This window comes from Schistocerca cancellata, chromosome 3, assembly GCF_023864275.1.
Source record: "Schistocerca cancellata isolate TAMUIC-IGC-003103 chromosome 3, iqSchCanc2.1, whole genome shotgun sequence".
Lineage (NCBI taxonomy): Eukaryota > Metazoa > Arthropoda > Insecta > Orthoptera > Acrididae > Schistocerca > Schistocerca cancellata.
The window spans coordinates 716,090,684-716,110,963 of record NC_064628.1 but is presented as its reverse complement, the minus strand read 5'-3'; the positions used below and the strand labels follow the sequence as shown (position 1 = coordinate 716,110,963).

The following is a 20,280-nucleotide window of genomic DNA, read 5'->3' as shown; positions in this document are numbered from 1 at the left end:
AGATACATCACACAAATGTGCCAGTAAAATTTTTAAAAAGGACATATAAATGTCTGATCTTCTGGGCTCAAAAATATTCTAAATGGTCGTCGTCAAAGATTTGATTTTTGAATGACAGTCAAATGCTCTGTGATTTACGAAATTCATCGTACATTCTCGCTCATAGTTCAACTTGCGTAAAAGGAAATTTACTTTGAAAGTAACGCTTTTCAAACCATCATCCACAATATTTTCCCATGACCTGTTAGAAATAGGTTCGTTTCAGCAGTTGCCAGAGAGCGCCAGGTAACAGGCGCCACAGCGCTTGCGCAGCTACGATGATGTAGGAGGCCCGTATGTTCGTACATGTTAAACATTAAAATACCTTATCTTATGTCACAAAAGAAACAAGACATCAGAGGATACTCCAAGAGCATCAGAATTTCGTGACCAATACTGAAATGTGCACATTTAAAGTGCACATTCGTATGTCAAGATTCCCAGTGCAGTAGGCCTCGAACTGATATTAAGCTTTTCAGTGACGTTTTCAGGATGTAAATTTTCTTGGAGTGCCAGTACTGTATTATGTTTGGTTCTTTATGGCATATACAGGGTGGTCCATTGATCGTGACCGGGCCAAATATCTCATGAAATAAGCGTCAACTGGAAAAACTACAAAGAACGAAACTTGTCTACCTTGAAGGGGGAAACCAGATGGTGCTATGGTTGGCCCACTAGGTCAAACAGATATCAACTGCGTTTTTTAAATAGATACCCCCATTTTTTATTACATATTCGTGTAGAATGTAAAGAAACATGAATGTTTTAGTTGGACCACTTTTTTCGCTTTGTGATAGATGGCGCTGTAATAGTCACAAACATATGGCTCACTATTTTAGACAAACAGTTGGTAACAGGTAGGTTTTTAAAAATAAAATACAGACTGTAGGTATGTTTGAACATTTTATTTCGGCTGTTCCAATGTGATATATGCACCTTTGTGAGCTTATCATTTCTGAGAACACATGCTATTACAGCGTGATTACCTGTAAATACCACATTAATGCAATAAATTCTCAAAATGATGTTTGTCAACGTCAATGCATTTGGTTATACGTGTAATGACATTCATCTCAATGGCGCGTAGTTCGCCTTCCGTAATGTTCGCACATGCATTGACAATGCGCTGACGCATGTTGTCAGGCATTGTCGGTGGATCACGATAGCAAATACCCTTCAACTTTCCCCACAGAAAGAAATCTGGGGGTGTCAGATCCGGTGAACGTGCGGTCCATGGTATGGTGCTTCAACAACCAATCCACCTGTCATGAAATATGCTATTCAATACCGCTTCAACTGCACATGAGCTATGTGCTGGACATCCATCATGTTGGAAGTACACTGCCATTCTGTCATGCAGTGAAACATCTTGTAGTAGCATCACTAGAACATTACGTAGGAAATCAGTGTACACTGCACCATTTAGACCGCCATCAATAAAATGGGGGCCAATTATCCTTCCTCCCATAATGCCGCACCATACATTAACTCACCACGGTCGCTGATGTTCCACTTGTTGCAGCCATCGTGGATTTTCCGTTGCCCAATAGTGCATATTATGCCGGTTTACGTTACCGCTGTTGGTGAATGACGCTTCATCGCTAAATATAACGCGTGCAAAAGATCTGTCATCGTCCCATAATTACTCTTGTGCCCAGTGGCAGAACTGTACACGATGTTCAAATTAGTTGCCATGCAATTCCTGGTGCATAGAAATATGGTACGGGTGCAATCGATGTTGATGTACCATTCTCAGCACCGACGTTTTTGAGATTCCCGATTGTCGTGCAATTTGTCCGCTACTGATGTGCGGATTAGCTGCAACAGCAGCAAAAACACCTACTTGGGCATCATTTGTTGCAGGTCATGGTTGACATTTCACATGTGGCTGAGCACTTCCTGTTTCCTTAAATAACGTAACTATCTGGCGAACGATCCGGACACTTGGATGATGTCGTTCAGGATACCGAGCAGCATACATAGCACACGCCCGTTGGGCATTTTGATCACAATAGCCATACATCAACACGATATCGACCTTTTCCACAATTGGTAAAGGGTCCATTTTAACACAGGTAATGTATCACGAAGCAAATACCGTCCGCACTGGCGGAGTGTTACATGATACCATGTACTTATACGTTTGTCACTATTACAGCGCCATCTATCACAAAGCGAAAAAATTGGTACAACTAAAACATTCACATTTATTTATGTACTACATGAACATGTAATTAAAAATGGGGGTTCCTATTTAAAAAAAAAAAAAAAAAAAAACGCAGTTGATATCCGTTTGACCTATGGCAGCACCATCTAGTGGGCCAATCATAGTGCCATCTGGTTTGCCCCTTCAAGCTAGATGAGTTTCGTTCTTTGTAGTTTTTCTGTTTGACGCTTATTTCGCGAGATATTTGGCCCAGTCACTCTCAATAGACCACCCTGTATATACGTGCTAGAAGGTGAAAACGTGCACTTGAAATGCACCGAACAGTTGAAACTAGCCAATAGTGTGGAATTAAACACTTCGTTTCAAATATGTTGACTACCTAAGTGGAAAAGATTAATAAAAGAAAATTTCTTTCAAATCGACAAAAATAACTTCACTGACTGCAAAGGAATTAATGCCTGACTGTCAGAAAGATGGAAATAAAATATAATCTGAAACTAAATAACATATTTTAGCCTTCCATAATTATGTGAATGTATTTTAATTCACTTGATAGCTCTAGGCCACAGAAAACAGATTTGTTTTCATTTGACGTGAGAGCCGTAAACGAAGAGCAAACAGCGAAACCACTAAATGTAAACACAGGTCACGTGGAGACTACCCACTTCCCCACCATAAGTCAGCCTGCTCTGCTCGTCAGCCCTGGATCTATGATATTTCCGAACAGGGGCAATACTCTGCTCAGCTCGTATAGGCCCTTTTGTCTGCAGGAAAGTTTGTTTCTAGATTCCCCTCACAGAGACAGCACGTACACTATGCAATCATTAAGAAATCAGCTTAGAATGTGTTCAAAAATTGACAGGGAAGCGTTTCAAAGTCATATGAATAATCGATAGACCAATGTGCGGTGGATGCTAGGCACTTTGCAAAACATTTTTCCCGGTAGCATCTAGCTGCGACTGCTTTCACAGCCAACAGCCACAATTCTGAAGCCAGAAGTGGGAGGAGGTATTACTCAACTGCGCATGCGCATGATCCTGATCTTAACTGTTGAAACGAATCTAATGTAAACAGTTGTGACGTCACGCACATTCAAGGCAATTTGTTGTTTCGAAGCATTGCATTGTCTTCCTAAAGCCTTGACACATTTTGCTGTTGGCAGACGCTTGTATGAGCAATGTTTTTTTTGTTGTATATGGCCCATTTCCTTTGCAATTTAAGTTTTATCTTCGTTTTTCCTCTCGTTCATGTTTTATTGCTGCATTATTATTCTGCAGTAGCGGGATACAGTAATATCCTTTGTTAGAGTATTGGCTCTTACCAGTCAAAATTACAAAAATTTAACTGAAAACAAAAACAATGAAAAATTACCGGAATTCTAAATAATTCCCGGGTTTTTCCTAGTTTTCTCCTGGACGAAAAAATTCCTGGGTTTTTCCCAGTTGTCCCGGGCCGTATATACCCTGTAATAGTTATAGAGGGATCTGCCTTCTGCCAGTAAAATATAAGATCTTGTCTGTGGCACTTTCGAGGAAAGCTGATGGAATATTTGACCCACAACTAGGTGAGAATCAAATGGGATTTAGGAAGGGAAGGTTTTATGCAGAGAAAATATTAAATTTTGTAATGTAATAGAAATGAGGAAAATCATAAACTTGACATATGTGATAATTTCTCTAGATTTTAAGAAATCCTATGACACAATTGATATAAAAGCAATAATCAACACTATCAAAGAATCTGAAGTCAATAATAGAATAACAAAAATAAATGGACTTTAACAAACACAACACTGAAAATAATACTTGTGATGGAACTGTCAACTCCTTTTGAAATAAAGTCAGGAGTAAGACAAATAGATGGTTTGTCACCTCTACTTTTAACTGCAAATTAGAGAAGGTAGTGAGGGAATGCAGGAAATCCACCAATACTGAGTGTGTACCAGCTGGGAAGAAATCCAAATGAAATCACCATAGACTGCGCAGTTTTTTGCAGCTAATATGGCTTTAATTATTGCATTGCTGGACAGTGACAAAGAAAAACCACAGAACTATAGAAAAATATGACAGAGTATCATTTAAAAAAATACAGCCCCTCAAAATCTTGCAATTCACAACAACACAATATCTAAAACAAATTGTTTTAAATACATAGGAGAATGGATAATGTGCAACACAAACAGGGGGACAACAACAGAAAAAAGTAGTACACTAACTATAAAGGGCATGACATATGACGAGAAACATATATAATGAAAAATCTTAGTCCTGAAACCACAAAACTAAGACACTATCAAACAATGGTAGTGTCTAAACATTATATGCAGAAGGAACACTTAAATTTACAAGATTTTGGGATTTTGAAAAACTGGAAAAAGTTGAAAGAAGATTCCGAAGGAAAATACTGGGACCTAAAAGTAATAGAAATGCTGAGTACAATTAAGATCAAACAGAGAGCTGTACTTGAAAATGGAAAAGCTAATTGACGTAATGAGGGAAAGAATAATACAGTTTTATGGGTACATATACTGAATGGATACTAACAGACAAACCAAGGAGATCATCAACTTACTAAACGCTAAACATCCAAACCCACAGGGCTTAATGACATTGCCAAAGATATCAAAAACACTGGAATCAAAATTAAGCAACATGAAAAGCAGGATATCACAAAAGAAAGATGTTTGCAAATGGGAGGAAGTGAATCTAGGATGAAAATGAATGACAGTCTTGAAGGATGAAGGCTGTCTGGGAGCAACAGAAATTAAATATAAAGAAGCAAAACCAAAGCTGACTTATCATATTCTCCAAAAGGGTTATTTGAATAAATAAATACACTAAAGTGCCAATATTATGAAAGTGCCTTTTAAAAAGGAAGGGGAGGGGGGGACACATGACTAAACTAGAAAAGACCTGCGGCGTGGGAGAAAGAAAAAGTAAGGAAGATTGGCGTTTTAACCTTCTAGGAATGAGTTTACGATTAGACACACAGTACAAGTTTGGAACGGAGGGAAGTGGGGAAAGAATTTGGTTGTGTTCTTTTCATACGAACCATCCTTTATTTGCATTTAGGGAAACTGTGGGAAACCTAGATATGTATGGCTGGTCAGGGATTTGAATCCTGGTCCTCCAGAATATGAATATAGTGTCTCAACCACTGTAGAGCTGCCAATAATGGAAAGTGAAAAATACAATAGAGACAATGAAAACACAGGGAAAGTGTGAACTCACGCACCACTGCGTGACTTGAAACTGGTAATGGGAAAATAAAAATCTTCTCATTACAAAAGGCAACTGGTTGTGTCATTTCTGAAACACTTCATTTATCACAGTCACAGTAGAACATTGGATAAAATCTAAATGAAATGGTCAGCAAGACAGGAAAATTTAGCACACTTATTACTGACACTGGAGCAGTTTATACAGAAAGATTACTGCAGCCACTATTTAAGGATGAAATGTAGGCACTTGCAATGAGGATTATCACACAATGCACATTTTATTAGAACAACAGGTAATAAAACTGTTTCGTATGACAACCCCATGCTTCTCCCTATTTTGATGATACTCAACACTCCACGTATGTACTAAGCTAATCATATTTCCTACATATTGCTTAATAAAGTGTGATTTGTAATAAAAATTACAAATTAGCGATTATACAATACAATAGTCAATTACACAACATAGCAAAATTTTATTGCATTCTCATACTCACGTGTGATAACCAGGACTACTTGGGACTGAATCAGCTGTTGCTGCTGCTGACCGCTTTTTAATGGATGGTTTAGATGATTCTGCATCACTTGTTTTTTCTTCTTCTGTTGAAGGCGTGTCTGCCCGGATTGCATGAGTACCTAATTTTCCACCCTTAGCATTCTCCTGCTAACAAAAGAACAAACATTTTATTGTGCATGACTTAATTTATAGAAAGTATTGTGAAAGGTACTGTAAAAGTAATAATTATAATTACACAAAATTCTCCAAGCTTTATGATGGACAAAATGTAGTTACTATTGTGAGGCATTACTTTTTAAAAACTGTACTATCATATGCAAGTTAAAAATGAAACAGTTTCTGCAGGATCATAATTTACAATTCCTATATTAATTTCTGTGAAAAGTATACTAAACTGGCAAAATCTGCAGCTACAAATATCAAGTTAAAGTTGTTCGTTGGTTGAAGGTGTCATCATCAGTCCTTTGATGCAAGAGTGGTGCATCCGGAACTCGAGACTGCCACTGAGAACATTTACTGATCTAGTCAGAAGATAAAAAAGTGAGAGAGAGAGAGAGAGAGAGAAGAAGAAGAAGAAGAAGAAGAAGAAGAAAGAAAGAAAGAAGTACGTATTTTGTACCCTTAAGTAATAAAAGCAAAATGAAGGAGTTAGGGACGTCAGCAGATGGGCACTCCTGGGGCTCTGCATGCAACAGGAAGAGTGTCCCCACACTCCACTGCCCCCCACTGTCTCACCCAATCCACACAGTTGGGAGTGACCACTATTCAACAATGCGCGACACCGAGTACAGAAAACAGGGTGCGGAAAAAAGGACACAAACCAAATCTAACAGTGATTAAAACAGAGCAAAAGAGGTGTGAAAGAGCAGCCTGATGAATGAGGTACGATTGGGATCCTCCACACCCTGCAAACAGTGGAAGACATCCCATCCCCAAACACCTTGGCCCTGGTCCGGAGGTAGAATAAAACATTATAACTGAGACTAAATTAAACCATCTATGAATCGTCTGGCAATATTAGTGGCAGCGAGTCCACAAGTCCATACTTAGCACGGAGGGCCAAAAGGAGAAGGCATTCCACCAAGAGACGAGCTACCTACTGCAAGGCTCAACAACCACAATGCAGGTAGTTAGTTACACAAAAGAAAACAATGGGCTAACCCAGTATGGCTGATGTGGAGACAACATAATACAGTGGATGCCTTCTGGGAAAGTTGACAAGAGATGTGTCTCTTAGATTGTGCAGAGTTTATTAGATGGGGCAGAGCCCACCAGATGACGTTCCATTTCCGAGTGAGTAGATATCTCGTGTGCACCTGCAAATCCGCACTTGGGTCGGCAAAGTGAAGGGGTAGCAAGAAAGAGCTGCTTTAGCCACACAGTCAGCCAGTTCATTTCTCAGGATACCCACACGCACTGGGACGGAGAAAAAGACAATTGAATACCTGAAGGTCAGCGAGAAGGTCACAAATAGTCGAGACCAAATAATGGCAAGAATAGCATTGGTCAACAGCCAGGAGAGTGTTCAATGAGTCAGTACATATTAAAACACAATCAAGGAAGGCCCATTTAGTGAAATGGACTGCTCCCCTAAGAGCTGTCAGCTCTGCCGTAAACACACTACATGTTCCCAGCAGTGAATGGCATTCCATATAGGCAGATGTAAAAGTATATCACATATGATAGCAGCCTGGACCTCTTTAAGAACAGGATGTAACAGGCGCCAAAAGGTCATGTGAGCAACTGAGGCTTTAGGACCTTGGAAGAGATTGGTCCTAATTTGTGGCCTGGGTACCATTCAAGGGGGAGTGCAGGAGAAAACATGGGGAGCACAATCCAAGGAGCGGAGATGGAGATCTTGGTGCATTCCAGCTAGTGGTCCTACTGAAGAGCAGGTACAAGGAGGACAAGATCTCTCATATGTAAAGAGAATGGGATATGTGGGATGATCAGGGAATCGTCAAATGGTGATTGCATAGGAAACCAAGAGGTAGTACCATCTGAAGAGGTAACATGCCTGCTTCGGCATGGAGACTGTCTACAGGATTAGTCTGAAAGGCACCGGTGGCCAGATGCACATCAAGATTGTGGACTGGGTCTAATGGTTTTAAAGCTGAAGGAGCCGTTGAGCCATAAACCTGGCAACCGTAGTCCAGTCAGGATAAAACCAAGGTCTCATACATACATGGTAAGAGTAGCACAATCTCCACACCAAGATGTGTGGGCAAGGAAGCAGGGATCATTAAGCTTCTGCATGCAGCAAGTATTGACGTAATGAATATGGGGCAGCCACATTAGCTTTTTATCAAAAAGGAGGCCCAAGAAACAGGACTGTGCTACAATGTTCAGGTGCTGCATACATAAGTAGAGTTCCGGGTCAGTATGGACTGTGGTACAATGGGAGAAACATATGACATATATTTTTTTGTAGGACAGAATGGGAAACCAGGTGTAAGAGCCCACGCAAAGGTATGCCAGATGGAACCTAGGAGCTGGCACTCAGCAGAGGCTACTGAGTGGGAGTTGTACCAAATCCAAAAATCATCAACATAAAACACAGGGATGACCTGCGGCTCAACAGAGGTCACTAACACATTAATGGCAATAAGGAAAAGAGTGACACTCAATATAGAGCCCTATGAGACACCATTCTCTTGAATCCATGACGAACTGAGTGAAGCGCCAGCTCTAACCCGGAACAACTGTTGGGATACAAATTGATGAATAAAAATTAGCCGGGGGCTTTGAAAGCCCCAGTCATGGAGGGTGAGTAAAATGTGATGATGCCAAGTGGTGTCATACACCTTTTGCAGGTAAAAAAAAAAAAGACTGACATGGTGTTGGTATTTCGAAAAGGCCTGTCAGATTGCTGTTTGCAACCTAAGCATATGGTCGGTTGTGGATCATCCCTCCTGGAAATCACATTGATAGGGGGACAAAAGACGGCAAGATTCAAGAACCCAGCATTATCTGTGCAACCATCCTTTCAAGCAGCCTTCAGAGTACGTTGGTCAACTTTATCGGGCGATAACTATTGAGAGACGTAAGGTTCTTGCTTGGCTTCAGGATTGGTACAACTATGCTATCTCTTCACTGTGAGGGGAAGGCACCTTGGAACCAAAGACAGCAGAAGACCTTGCGGAGATGTTGCCCTTGGGAAATGTTCAAGTGTTGGACCATCTGACTGTGAATTGTATCACGCCTGGGGCTGTGTTGTGGGCCGAGGCACAAGTACGTGAAGTGGTCCAAGTCAATGAAGGGTCATTATACACATCCAGTTGGTGATGAGTGAAACATAATGAGATGTCTTCAACTTGGCACTTCAGCAGTAGAAAGGTAGAGAGACTGATCCTATCACAAAGCAAATCAAAAGATGCTCTGCAAGAACTGATAAATTGGTACAAAGACCACCAAGTAGGACAAGACCCAAAATGGCTATTGAATGTTGGTGGTCCATAAACCACAAAGATTTGCCTACCTGAGATGCCAAGCACAACCTCATCAATAAAGTCTGTGGTAGTAGATCTGTTTGATGTTGGCAGCAAATGACAGGATCACTGGAAAGTGGTCACTGTTACAAAGCTCATATCGTGTGGTGACCAATGTAGCAAAGTCACATAATCAGGTGCAAGAGATCCTTAGATCAATAGCAGAAAAGGTGCCACGGGCGGTACTGAAGTGGGTACAAGAACCATCACTGAGAAGATACAGATCATGGTCTGTGAGAAGCTGGTCAATTTAGAAGGCCACTACCAAACAAAGTGGTGTGTGCTGAAGTACCCACGCAGGAGAAAAGGGGGGGGGGGGGCAGGGGGGAGGTGGTTGGATCAATTTGATCAATTCAATGTAAGTAAAAGGCCCACCTGGAGGTAGATAAACATTGTAAATAGTACTCACGAGGTCGTCTACAACCCCCACCACCATTGCCTCCAACGAAGAAAGGGAATTCATTCACTGATGACATCTGTATGAACCAAAGTACAGAACCTTCCAGGCATTCTCTCAGACCATCGCGGTTCCGACAGAATGCACAATAACCATAGAGCATTGGAGAAGGGTCACTGCTGAAATGTGTTTATTGGAGAGGAATGTAAACATCAGAAGGAGTTGTAAGGTAACTGTATTTCCACCAGGCGACAGTAGTAGCCATTACATTTCCACTGAATGATCACGTGACTGGTGATAAAGTTAGTCATGAAGGGGCCAGGAGGATCAGTTGCACTGTAGGATCGCTGCCTGTCACCACTGGGAAAGGAACCATATCCACAAACATCAGCTCAGAAACTGACTGCGTAGGGGAACCAGAGGAGCCTTGTCGCCAGTCTTATTCTTTTTCTTCTTCTTTCCCTTCTCAACCTTTGGCAGGCGAGGTTTGTTCAAGACGATATCTGCAATAAATGTGGTGACAGATGAACAGTGGACAGCCCTGCGACCCACAGGTCATGGCTCCTTCAGCCACTGTTTGGCATCAGGCCTCTGTTAAACATTGGTCTAATCTCACAAGATCACCCACACCTTCAACATTTTCATTGGTTTGTGAAGCTGGAGGCCTCCTTGAACGATGTTCATCTTCAATGTGTTCTCAGCCCTGGAAAAATTATTTGTACCAGTGAAAAACTTGTGCTCTTCATAAGGAATGTTCCCCATAGGATTGTTTGAACTTTTCAAACACCAAACTCACTGATTCCCCAAGTTTAACACACAACTTGATGGCATAACATTGCTCTAAATCCCACTGTTCCATTTTCTCATAAAACACACACACACACACAAAACTTCACTGATGGTGGTCTCAAAAATCACATTATAACTGTATGGAGCCAAAAGTGACAGCATCTGGAAGGGATGAACAAACAAAAGTACAACAACACAGTGCGGCCCGATTCCTCACAGTTTCGTCAGTCATATTACTTTTCTCACACACCTCGTAAGACCTGTCCAATATATCCTTTCGCTACCACCTACTCCAGTCATATCACTGGGGTTTCCTACCGATAATATGTAGGGCTGCCTGTGAAAGCAGCCTCGTGGTCTACCAACTTAGTAGCAACCACTACTCAGCATTCTACAAGTACATGAGCAGCTGGATCACCCAGTTGCTGAGCATGCCATGCAACATGGTGCACTTGACTTCAACTGCTTCACAACATGTGCCATCTGGGTTCTTTCCTCTAACACTAGAGTTCCTGAAAATATTTTGCAGTTTATAATAGGGTTTTGAAACCTCTGCCTCGTCATGAGAAACTTTCCAGTCTCATTAGGTCTGTTCCATGTGTACAATCTTCTTTCATGAAACATAGTGTTTGCAATGATCAATAGATTTATATGTCTTGATCATCTGTTCTTTTTTGGAAACAACAAACTGGCAATGTGGTGGGTGAATGTTCAGCACAGCTGACACACAAAGGCGGATGTCTATAAGTGACCATCCACAGATGCCGCATTTTGGGTCTGTCGTGCAGTGGAATAACATATGACCAAAGCGTAAGCATCTGAAGCACCTTATAGGTGGTGAGACAGCCAGTTTCACGTCACATCTATACAACTTGACCTTAAGGACATTCCCTTCAAACACTTCATGTCGATGCTGGAGATCAGTCTGAAGCTTCTCATCTATTTGGAGTGTAAGATCTCTGTGGAATATGATTTCTTGGACCATGTTCAAAGTTTTGCGTGGGAGCAATGGTCACAGGTATGACACCTAGACAATCACATGTCTGAAGAGCTGTAGATTGGGCAGCAGAGATTTTAATCAATAATGAACCATTTTGTATTTTCACCAAAAACTCAATTTCCTCAAATTTGGCTTCAATGTTTTCAACAAAAAAAATAATGGTTTTGTTTCAGTGAAAGTATCCCATCAGTCTGAGTACAGAGTCTCATGCGCAAATTTTTTGCCATGGTAAGACCCACTCCAGACTGGGGCTCTCACAATGGGCAACATCCAGCCATAGCAACATTACCTGCCCAGTAAACTGTTGCCCAGTGCCCCCATGCGCCGGCCATGATGGGCAAGAGGAAACTACCTGAGGTCATGCAGCTCTGCTGTTACATTTAATCATGATGGCATCTTCTACAGTAAAACAATATCCCTTTCAGTTCTACTCGAAACGTATCATTCTATGGGTTGGAGTGTGAAATGTTGGATCCCTTAACTGGGTTAATGAACTTTAAAAGAGAAATGGATAGATTGAAGACAGGTACAATAGGAATTAGTATGGTGTGATGACAAGAAAAACAGAATATCTCGTCAGGTAACAAAAGTTTTAACAAGTCAGAACCAAATGTAACACAGGAGTATGTCTAATAATGAAAACAGGGATGTGGGATAACTTCAAATAAAATAAAAGTATAATTAGGTATCAAATTATTCAGTATTTTGAGGGAGCTGGTTATTTAAACATGATTGTGTACTGGAATTCAATAGCAGGAAAAGGAAGAGAAGGAAAAATAAAATAAGACCATCAACTGAGGGAAATCACTTGGTAGAGTTCTGCACAATGCACAACTTGATCATTGAAAGCACTGTTTCAGAAGCTTGAAAGAAGGTTGTACATGTGGAGGAGTCCTGCTGAGACTGGAAAGTTCCTCACAGATTATACAACGACAAGATAGAGGTTTTGACACACTATTTTAAACTGCAAAATATTTTCAGGAGCTGGCATTGGAGAGAAGAATCTAGGTTGTGAAACAGCTGAAGTCAAGCACACTGTGTTGCATGGCATGCTTGGCAACTGGGTGATCCAGCTGCCCACATACTCGTGGAATGCTGAATAGTGGTTGCTTTTAAGTCAATAGACTACATGGGTGCTTTTGCAGGCGGCCCTACATTTTATCAGTAGGAAACCCTGGTGATATGACTAGAGTTGGTGGTAGTGGAAGGATGTATTGGACAGGTCTTACGAGGTGTGTGAGAAAAAGTAATAAGACTGACAACACTGTAAGGGATCAGGCAATGCTGCGCTGTTCTACTTGTGTAGACTGGTGTGTTCATCCCTTACAGATAGCCAGTCCGAGTTTTGGCTCCATACAGTTATGATGTGGTTTTTGAGAGCACCATCAGTGAAGTTGTGTGTGTGTGTGTGTGTGTGTGTGTGTGTGTGTGTGTATATATTACGAAAATGAATCAGCAGAATTCAGAGCAATGTTATGCCATCAGGTTTTGTGTTAAACTTAGGAAATCAGTGAGTTTGATCTTTGAAAAGTTGAAATAGGTCTACGGGAAACATTCCTTATGAAGAGCACAAGTTTTTCACTGGTACAAATTGTTTTTAAAGGGGTTGAGGACATGAAGACAAACATCATTCAAGGAAGCCTCCAACTTCACAAATCGGCAAAAATGTCAAAGGTGTGAATGCTCTTGTGAGATCAGACGTACATTTAACAATAAGAATGAGGGTGACCTGTTAAATGTAAACACTTCCACCATATATATCAAATTTTGATCATGCTACATTATGACAATGCCCCATGGCCACTTCCACCACAGAATTTTTTACACAAGAGGCATTCCTGTTGCTCTGCAGCTGCCCTATTCACCTGTTCTGAGTACTTGCAAGTTTCTTCATTTCCCGAATTTGAAAATGTCTTAAAAGGACACCATTTTGGGACTCTGGAGAACATTCAACAGAATGTGACCAACATGTTAAAGACCTTACTAGTTGACGCCTTACAGCACTGCTACCAAGACTGGGAACAACAAGTAAGCTGCTGCATAGCTACTGAAGGGAATTACGAGGGTAATCCCAAAAGTAAGGTCTCCGCCGCCATGCTGTTCAGAAAGTTATGAACCTCTTCTTTCACCTCGTCACCAGAGCTGAATTGCGAGAACCACAACTGACACTGACAGATACTGTGAGACTCTGAAAAAATTCAGAACCGGAGAAGAGGAATGTTGAGCAAGGGCGTACACATTCTACATGACAACGCTCGCCCACACATCGCTCGGCAAACCGTTGCTCTCCTGCCAACAGTTTCAGTGGAATATAATCACCCACCCACCCTTTAGTCCTGACTTGGCGACCAGTGACTATCACCTGTTCCCTAGGTTAAAAGAACATTTGGCCGAAAAGAAGAGGATCATAGCTTTCTGAACAGCATGGTAGCTCGCTGGTATGACATGGGCATACAAAAACTGTCACAGTGTCTACAAAAATGCATAGACAGAAATGTTGATTATGTCAAAAAATAGCTAAATGTTCAAGCTGTAAACTGCTGTAAACCATTGTAGAAATAAACAGGTCTATGTACTTATGAAAAAATAAGAGACCTTACTATTGGGACTACCTTCGTACTTTGATGGGGACAATATTGTTTTTTTTTTGGGGGGGGGGGGGGGGTAAAACCTTGGCAGGTTAAAGAATCAGCCTCATTACTTTTCTCACACACATCATACACTCCCAGGGTAAGAGCCATGAGGTGAGGGGATGGGAGCATGGATGGAATAGGGATGGGCAAGGATACTGCCTACTTTCAGTGGCAGTGAAATACCACTGTGAGAGGGCAGAAAAGATCGTGTGGAGGATATTTCTCATCTCAGGATATGAGAGAGGTATCTGAATCCCTGTCAGAGAACATGATTCAATTGCTCCAGTTCTCGGGGGTACTGAGTCACATGTGGGGTGCTTCTTTGTGACTTGTCAATGGATCTGTGGGGGATTGTAGGTGACTGGGGAGACAAGGCATGTGCAGTCTGTTTCTGTACAAGACGTGGAGGGTAATTTCGGCTCAGTGAGATCCTCGGCATATTTGGAGGGGCACTGTTAGTCAATGCAGATGTGATGACCACACATGGCTGGGCTGTGTGGAGAGGACTGTTTGGTATGAAATGGGTGGCAGCTGTCAAAGTGGATGTACTGCTGGTGGCTTGTAGGCTTGCTATGGACAGAGGTACAGATGTAGCCATCCTTGAGGCGGAGGTCAACATAGAGGTAGGTAGGTTGTTGGGCTGAGTATGAGCAGGTGAAGTGAATGGGGGAAATGATTGTTGAGGTTCTGGGGGAATGTGGGTAGGGTGTCCATCCTCCTTTCAGATCATGATGTCATCAAAGAATCTGAACCACGGGATTTGGTATTTTGTATGGGGAGGAAGGAATCCTCTAGGCAGGCCATGAATAGCTTAGCATGGGATGGTGGCATGTGAATGTCCATGCTGCATTGTGGATCTGTCTGTAGGTGATGACATCAAATGAAAAGTAATTGTAGCAGAGTACATATTTGATATGGTGACCAGGAAGATGGTTGTATGTTTGCAGTCTGTCAGGCTTTGAGAAAGGTAGTCTACAACGTTTGCAAGGCCATGGGTATTCAGGATGTTAGTGTGAGGTGGGTAGCATCAACAATGACGAGCAGGGTGCACCACAGTAAAAGGACAGGAACTGTGGAGAGCTTATAGAGGAAATGGTTAGTGTCTTTTATAAATGAGGGTAGGTTATGGGTAACAGGCCAAAGGTGTTGGTCCACAAGGGTAGGGATTCTCTAAATTGTCAGCAGTATGTCCTGTGAAATTCTTGGGCCTAAACCTTGACAAAAGTATAAACTGGAAGACGCATATAGACTTCTGGCAAATAAATTAAATTCTCTAGCTTTTGCAATGTTTATTTTATTTGGTGCCACTCATATGGACACAAGAAAGACCAGCCAACCACAGTTATTTTGAATCTGTTATTCGGTATGGGATAATTTTCTGGAGAAACTCTAAAAGCAGTACAAGGCTACTAATTCTTCAGAATTAAATCATTAGAAACGTGTGCTGCCCACAAAAATGAGTCACGTCGCCCATTGTTCAAGAAATTAAAAATACCAGCACTTACTCCAATGTACATTTTTGAAATTTTGGTTTTTGTGAATAATAATCAACATAATCATGAAAAGTTCCATTTTAAGCATAGCTGTGGTACTTGCCACAAGGAAAACTTCAAATTTCCTTCGCATCACTTAAAGCTTTATGCTCAGACACCACTGTACATGGGGCTAAAAATATATTAACAATGGACCTCGGTTTGCTGAAAAGTTTATTCCAAAATATTTTAAGAGAGGAATGTTACCACACCATTGAAGAACTCATGGAAGACAGTCTGATAGTATGAACAATAAAAGTCTATAGCTAATATTGCTGTGTTGCCTGTGTACAACAAAGGAAGTTGGTAAACTGTTAATTTATAGTAGATATTGTAGTGTTGTATTTATTGGCATTAATCTTAAAACAATGTAAAAAGAATTTCTGTAAATCATTATGCATTATACTTTTGCTAAACTTGACATGTCTTCTGTACAACATATCATATGATTTGTACAATGAATGTAATGAGACTAATAAATCACCTTTTACATTTTACGTGTATGGGAGCACAATATCTAGCCACAAAAGGGATACTGTGTGTGGTTCGACTTATGTATTTTAGGAAGCATGTATAAGACAGGGGTGTGGTAAATGGTGGGAGTGAGATAACACTTGGAAGAGAGTTCTGGATTGGACCTAGCGATTTTAGGAGGAACTGAAAATCGTGCTGGCACTGTGGTAGGCCCTCTAGTTGGACACATCTGGCAACTTAGCTGCAAATAGAGATGGGCGAACTCTCATCTTTGGGAATTTGTCCACTGGTTATCATTCATTTTTTGGAACCATTCATTTTTACTTGTTCAACTTCACCTTTTTACCTAATTGTGTGCTACATGGATTTTACATAAATTTCCCAAAAAAATATTAAGTATGCACAAGTATTACTCCAGCATGATAAATTCATCGATTACCTAATGTAGACATTCCGTTTACTTCAATTTCCTTAGCTAAATGTATTCTCAGAATGCATCACATTAGTCGGGCAATGAGACAGGCCAGTGACCACAAGCCAGGCAGAGAGAGCCCAGGACAAGCTGAACAGAAGTATGAGTCACAGCACCTGTTTACAACTGAGCATGAATAACCCCAAATGTCATCCACTTTCGAGGAAGCTTTTAGTCGTAGCAAGTACGATGTCTTTGTTTTCAGTTCGCTTACAGAAAATATGTATATGTGGGGGTGGGGGGGACAGCATTACTAGCATGAAATAACTGGTGGTCAACTATTATCTGTCAAAGCAACATTAATAGTTTTCTTTTATGATTTGCAGTGTGTGGTGTGTAAATTAACTACAGGTCAAAGTGTCATACTGTGTGGGAAGTGAAGATTTATTTGGAAAATTAATTACTTCCGACAAGTATTGAAAAACTGCATACTAAAACTAGAATGTTTGGATCAACAATGACGGCAACTCCATAAATATACTGGGAGACCATTGAAACTTAATAATTGAAAAGAAACAAAACACCCCCCCCCCCCCCCAAAAAAAAAAAACACGCACATCACTTCTTTGAAGAGCTTTAGCATTAAGAAAGGTAAACAGTTTTTGATCAGTCAGCAATTGAAAAGTGCCACAAGGTACATGCATGGAATCAGTAATAATTTATTTGAGAAAGAGAACTACTGAGTGACTACAGGCAGCCATTAATACATGAAAGCTTTTCTGTTAAATCATTAGTGTGTGTCGCAACAGAGTGAAATATAACTGCTTTTAGAGGTGGAAAAATATCTCTTGTATTTACCTTGCAGGAGTAAGACACAAGAGACAACTATATTTATAGTTTTGAATTAACTGTGAATTCCAGAATGAGATTTTCACTCTGCAGCGGAGTGTGCGCTGATATGAAACTTCCTGGCAGATTAAAACTGTGTGCCCGACCGAGACTCGAACTCAGGACCGTTGCCTTTCGCAGGCAAGTGCTCTACCATCTGAGCTACCGAAGCACGACTCACGCCCGGTACTCACAGCTTTACTTCTGCCAGTATCTCGTCTCCTACCTTCCAAACTTTACAGAATCTCTCCTGCGAACCTTGCAGAACTAGCACTCCTGAAAGAAAGGATATAGCGGAGATATGGCTTAGCCACAGCCTGGGGGATGTTTCCAGAATGAGATTTTCACTCTGCAGCAGAGTGTGCGCTGATATGAAACTTCCTGGCAGATTAAAACTGTGTGCCCGACCGAGACTCGAACTCTGGACCTTTGCCTTTCGCGGGCAAGTGCTCTACCATCTGAGCTACCGAAGAGCTTGCAGAACTGCAAGGTTCGCAGGAGAGCTTCTGTAAAGTTTGGAAGGTAGGAGATGAGATACTGGCAGAAGTAAAGCTGTGAGTACCGGGCGTGAGTCGTGCTTCGGTAGCTCAGATGGTAGAGCACTTGCCCGCGAAAGGCAAAGGTCCCGAGTTCGAGTCTCGGTCGGGCACACAGTTTTAATCTGCCAGGATGCTTAACTGTGAATTCTCTTCTTGAAGAGCCATCTCATGGAGTATCTTACCATGCTTCAAAGGGATACATCATGCAAAGTGGATGGCGAAAACCATTTATTGAAAAATGGTATGTTCCTCGATGCTTTCCATGCTTCAAAGGGATCCATTACGCAAAGTGGATGGCGAAAACCATTTACGTATTACAAAACTTTACGTTCCTTGATGAAGCTGAATTGCGACCTCGAGAACAGATTGCAATTTTTTCTGTTTGTATTTTCCTTATCGGCTATGCATGTTGAAGCTTCCTGTGTCACTTCAGAAGCCAAAGCTCCATATTTGGATTTCGGAATTCTTTCAAAACTTATCAGGTTGTTGACAGTGATATTCTACAGTGGTTTTACAAAAACTGAAATAAGGTTCCTTTCCCTCATTCTGTCACCCTAATTTTGAGAGTCAGAAATTAAAACAGTTACTATACTGAATCACGAAGCAGAACCAATAGATAAGGATTCAATCATGAATCAATCAAATCACAAAAATTATGACTAATGGAATTGAACTGCTTGTTTCCAATACAATAAGAGCATATTTCAACAATTTGATTTGAGTGATAAGTTCCGTAAGACAGATTCTTCACAGTGGCATGTAAACAAAGGTGTCAATGCCCAACAACTAGTTAATAAATGTCATAAATTATCTGATCAACATAAGGCATCAAGTTCATGGAGAGAGAGAGAGAGAGAGAGAGAGAGAGAGAGAGAGAGAGAGAGAGAGAGAGAGAGAGTAGGGGGGAGAGGGAGAAAAGCTATACACGGTGTTTCAAACAGGACTTTACAATTTTAAAAATTCATATAAATTAATTCATAGTACCTACAGAGGTGATTGAGTGTGAATTTTTAGGGAAATATATCAAGTTTTGTCTTGTGTACTTCGCTAGTGCGGAATTGCACCGCATGCTAACTGCGTGTTTTGGTTTGAAGAATCGACTCTGGCGACAACAGTTCAGCATAATTTCCATACCAAATACGCTAATGATCCTCCTAGTGGGCCTACAGTTTATGAGTGACATAAATGTTTTGTAGAAACAGGGTGCTCGGTAAGACAAGGGAAATCATAAGGTCGTCCACACACATCTGATGACGTCGTTGAGTGAGTGAGACAACGTTTTGTCAACAGCCCTATGAAACCGATACTGCATGCATCTCACGAACTGCAAATCCCCATGCGACTGTTGGGCATGTGTTGAGAAGCCATTTGCATTTGAAATCGTACAGGTTGGCAATTGTACAAGCAATAAAACACACTGATAAAATTGCTCACAAGAACTTCTGTGCAGATGTTAAATCGATTACATGAGGATAAACATTTCTTCGACAAAATCATCTTTTCTGATGAGTCCACTTTTCACTTAAGTGGCAAGATTAACATACATAACTGTAGGATTTGAGACAGTGAAAATCCACATCCAACATAACAACATGTTCATGATAGCCCTAGACTGAACTTTTTTGTACATTGAGCAAAAACAAAGTGTACAGCCCTTTTTTCCATGAGAGAACTATCAATGGGCTAGTGTACCTGAATATGTTACAACGATTTTTGATTCCACAGATCGATAGGGATGACCAAGAACGAAATGTTTACTTCATGCAAGATGGTGCACCACCCCACTACCTGGCTGATGTCCGGGATTTTCTCAGTGACCGCTTTCCAGGTCAATGGATTGGCCGTGATGCACCAATTGCATGGTCCCCACGTTCTCCAGACCTGACACCATTCAATTTTATTTTTTAAATTTTTTTTAATGGGGATTCATAAAGAATATTGTGTTTGTACCTCCTGTGCGTTTTCTCTACCTGGATTTAGAGCAAGAATTTACACAACCACTGAGCAAATTACACCTGCAATGCTACAGCGAGTTTGGGAAGAAACTGACTTCTGATGGGATGTGTGCACGATAACCAATGGAAGCCACATGAAACATCCTTAGTTCAAAGTAAAAAAACTTGATGTGTTGTGATGAAGAAAGATGGGATAATTTTACTTCCCCTCTTGTTTTGCCATCTGCCTC

General features: G+C 41.0%; 1 protein-coding gene across 4 annotated transcripts in view; it reads right to left on the bottom strand.

Moving 5' to 3' along the window:
* The window catches only part of LOC126175723 (bromodomain-containing protein 8), a 272,574-nt gene that overhangs the window by 54,963 nt on the left and 197,331 nt on the right, over nt 1–20,280 (bottom strand). For all 4 annotated transcript variants that reach the window (XM_049922659.1, XM_049922657.1, XM_049922658.1 and 1 more), the window contains one exon: nt 5,924–6,090. In XM_049922659.1, coding sequence (XP_049778616.1) covers nt 5,924–6,090 — 167 coding nt within the window. The remainder of the gene's footprint in view (nt 1–5,923; nt 6,091–20,280) is intronic.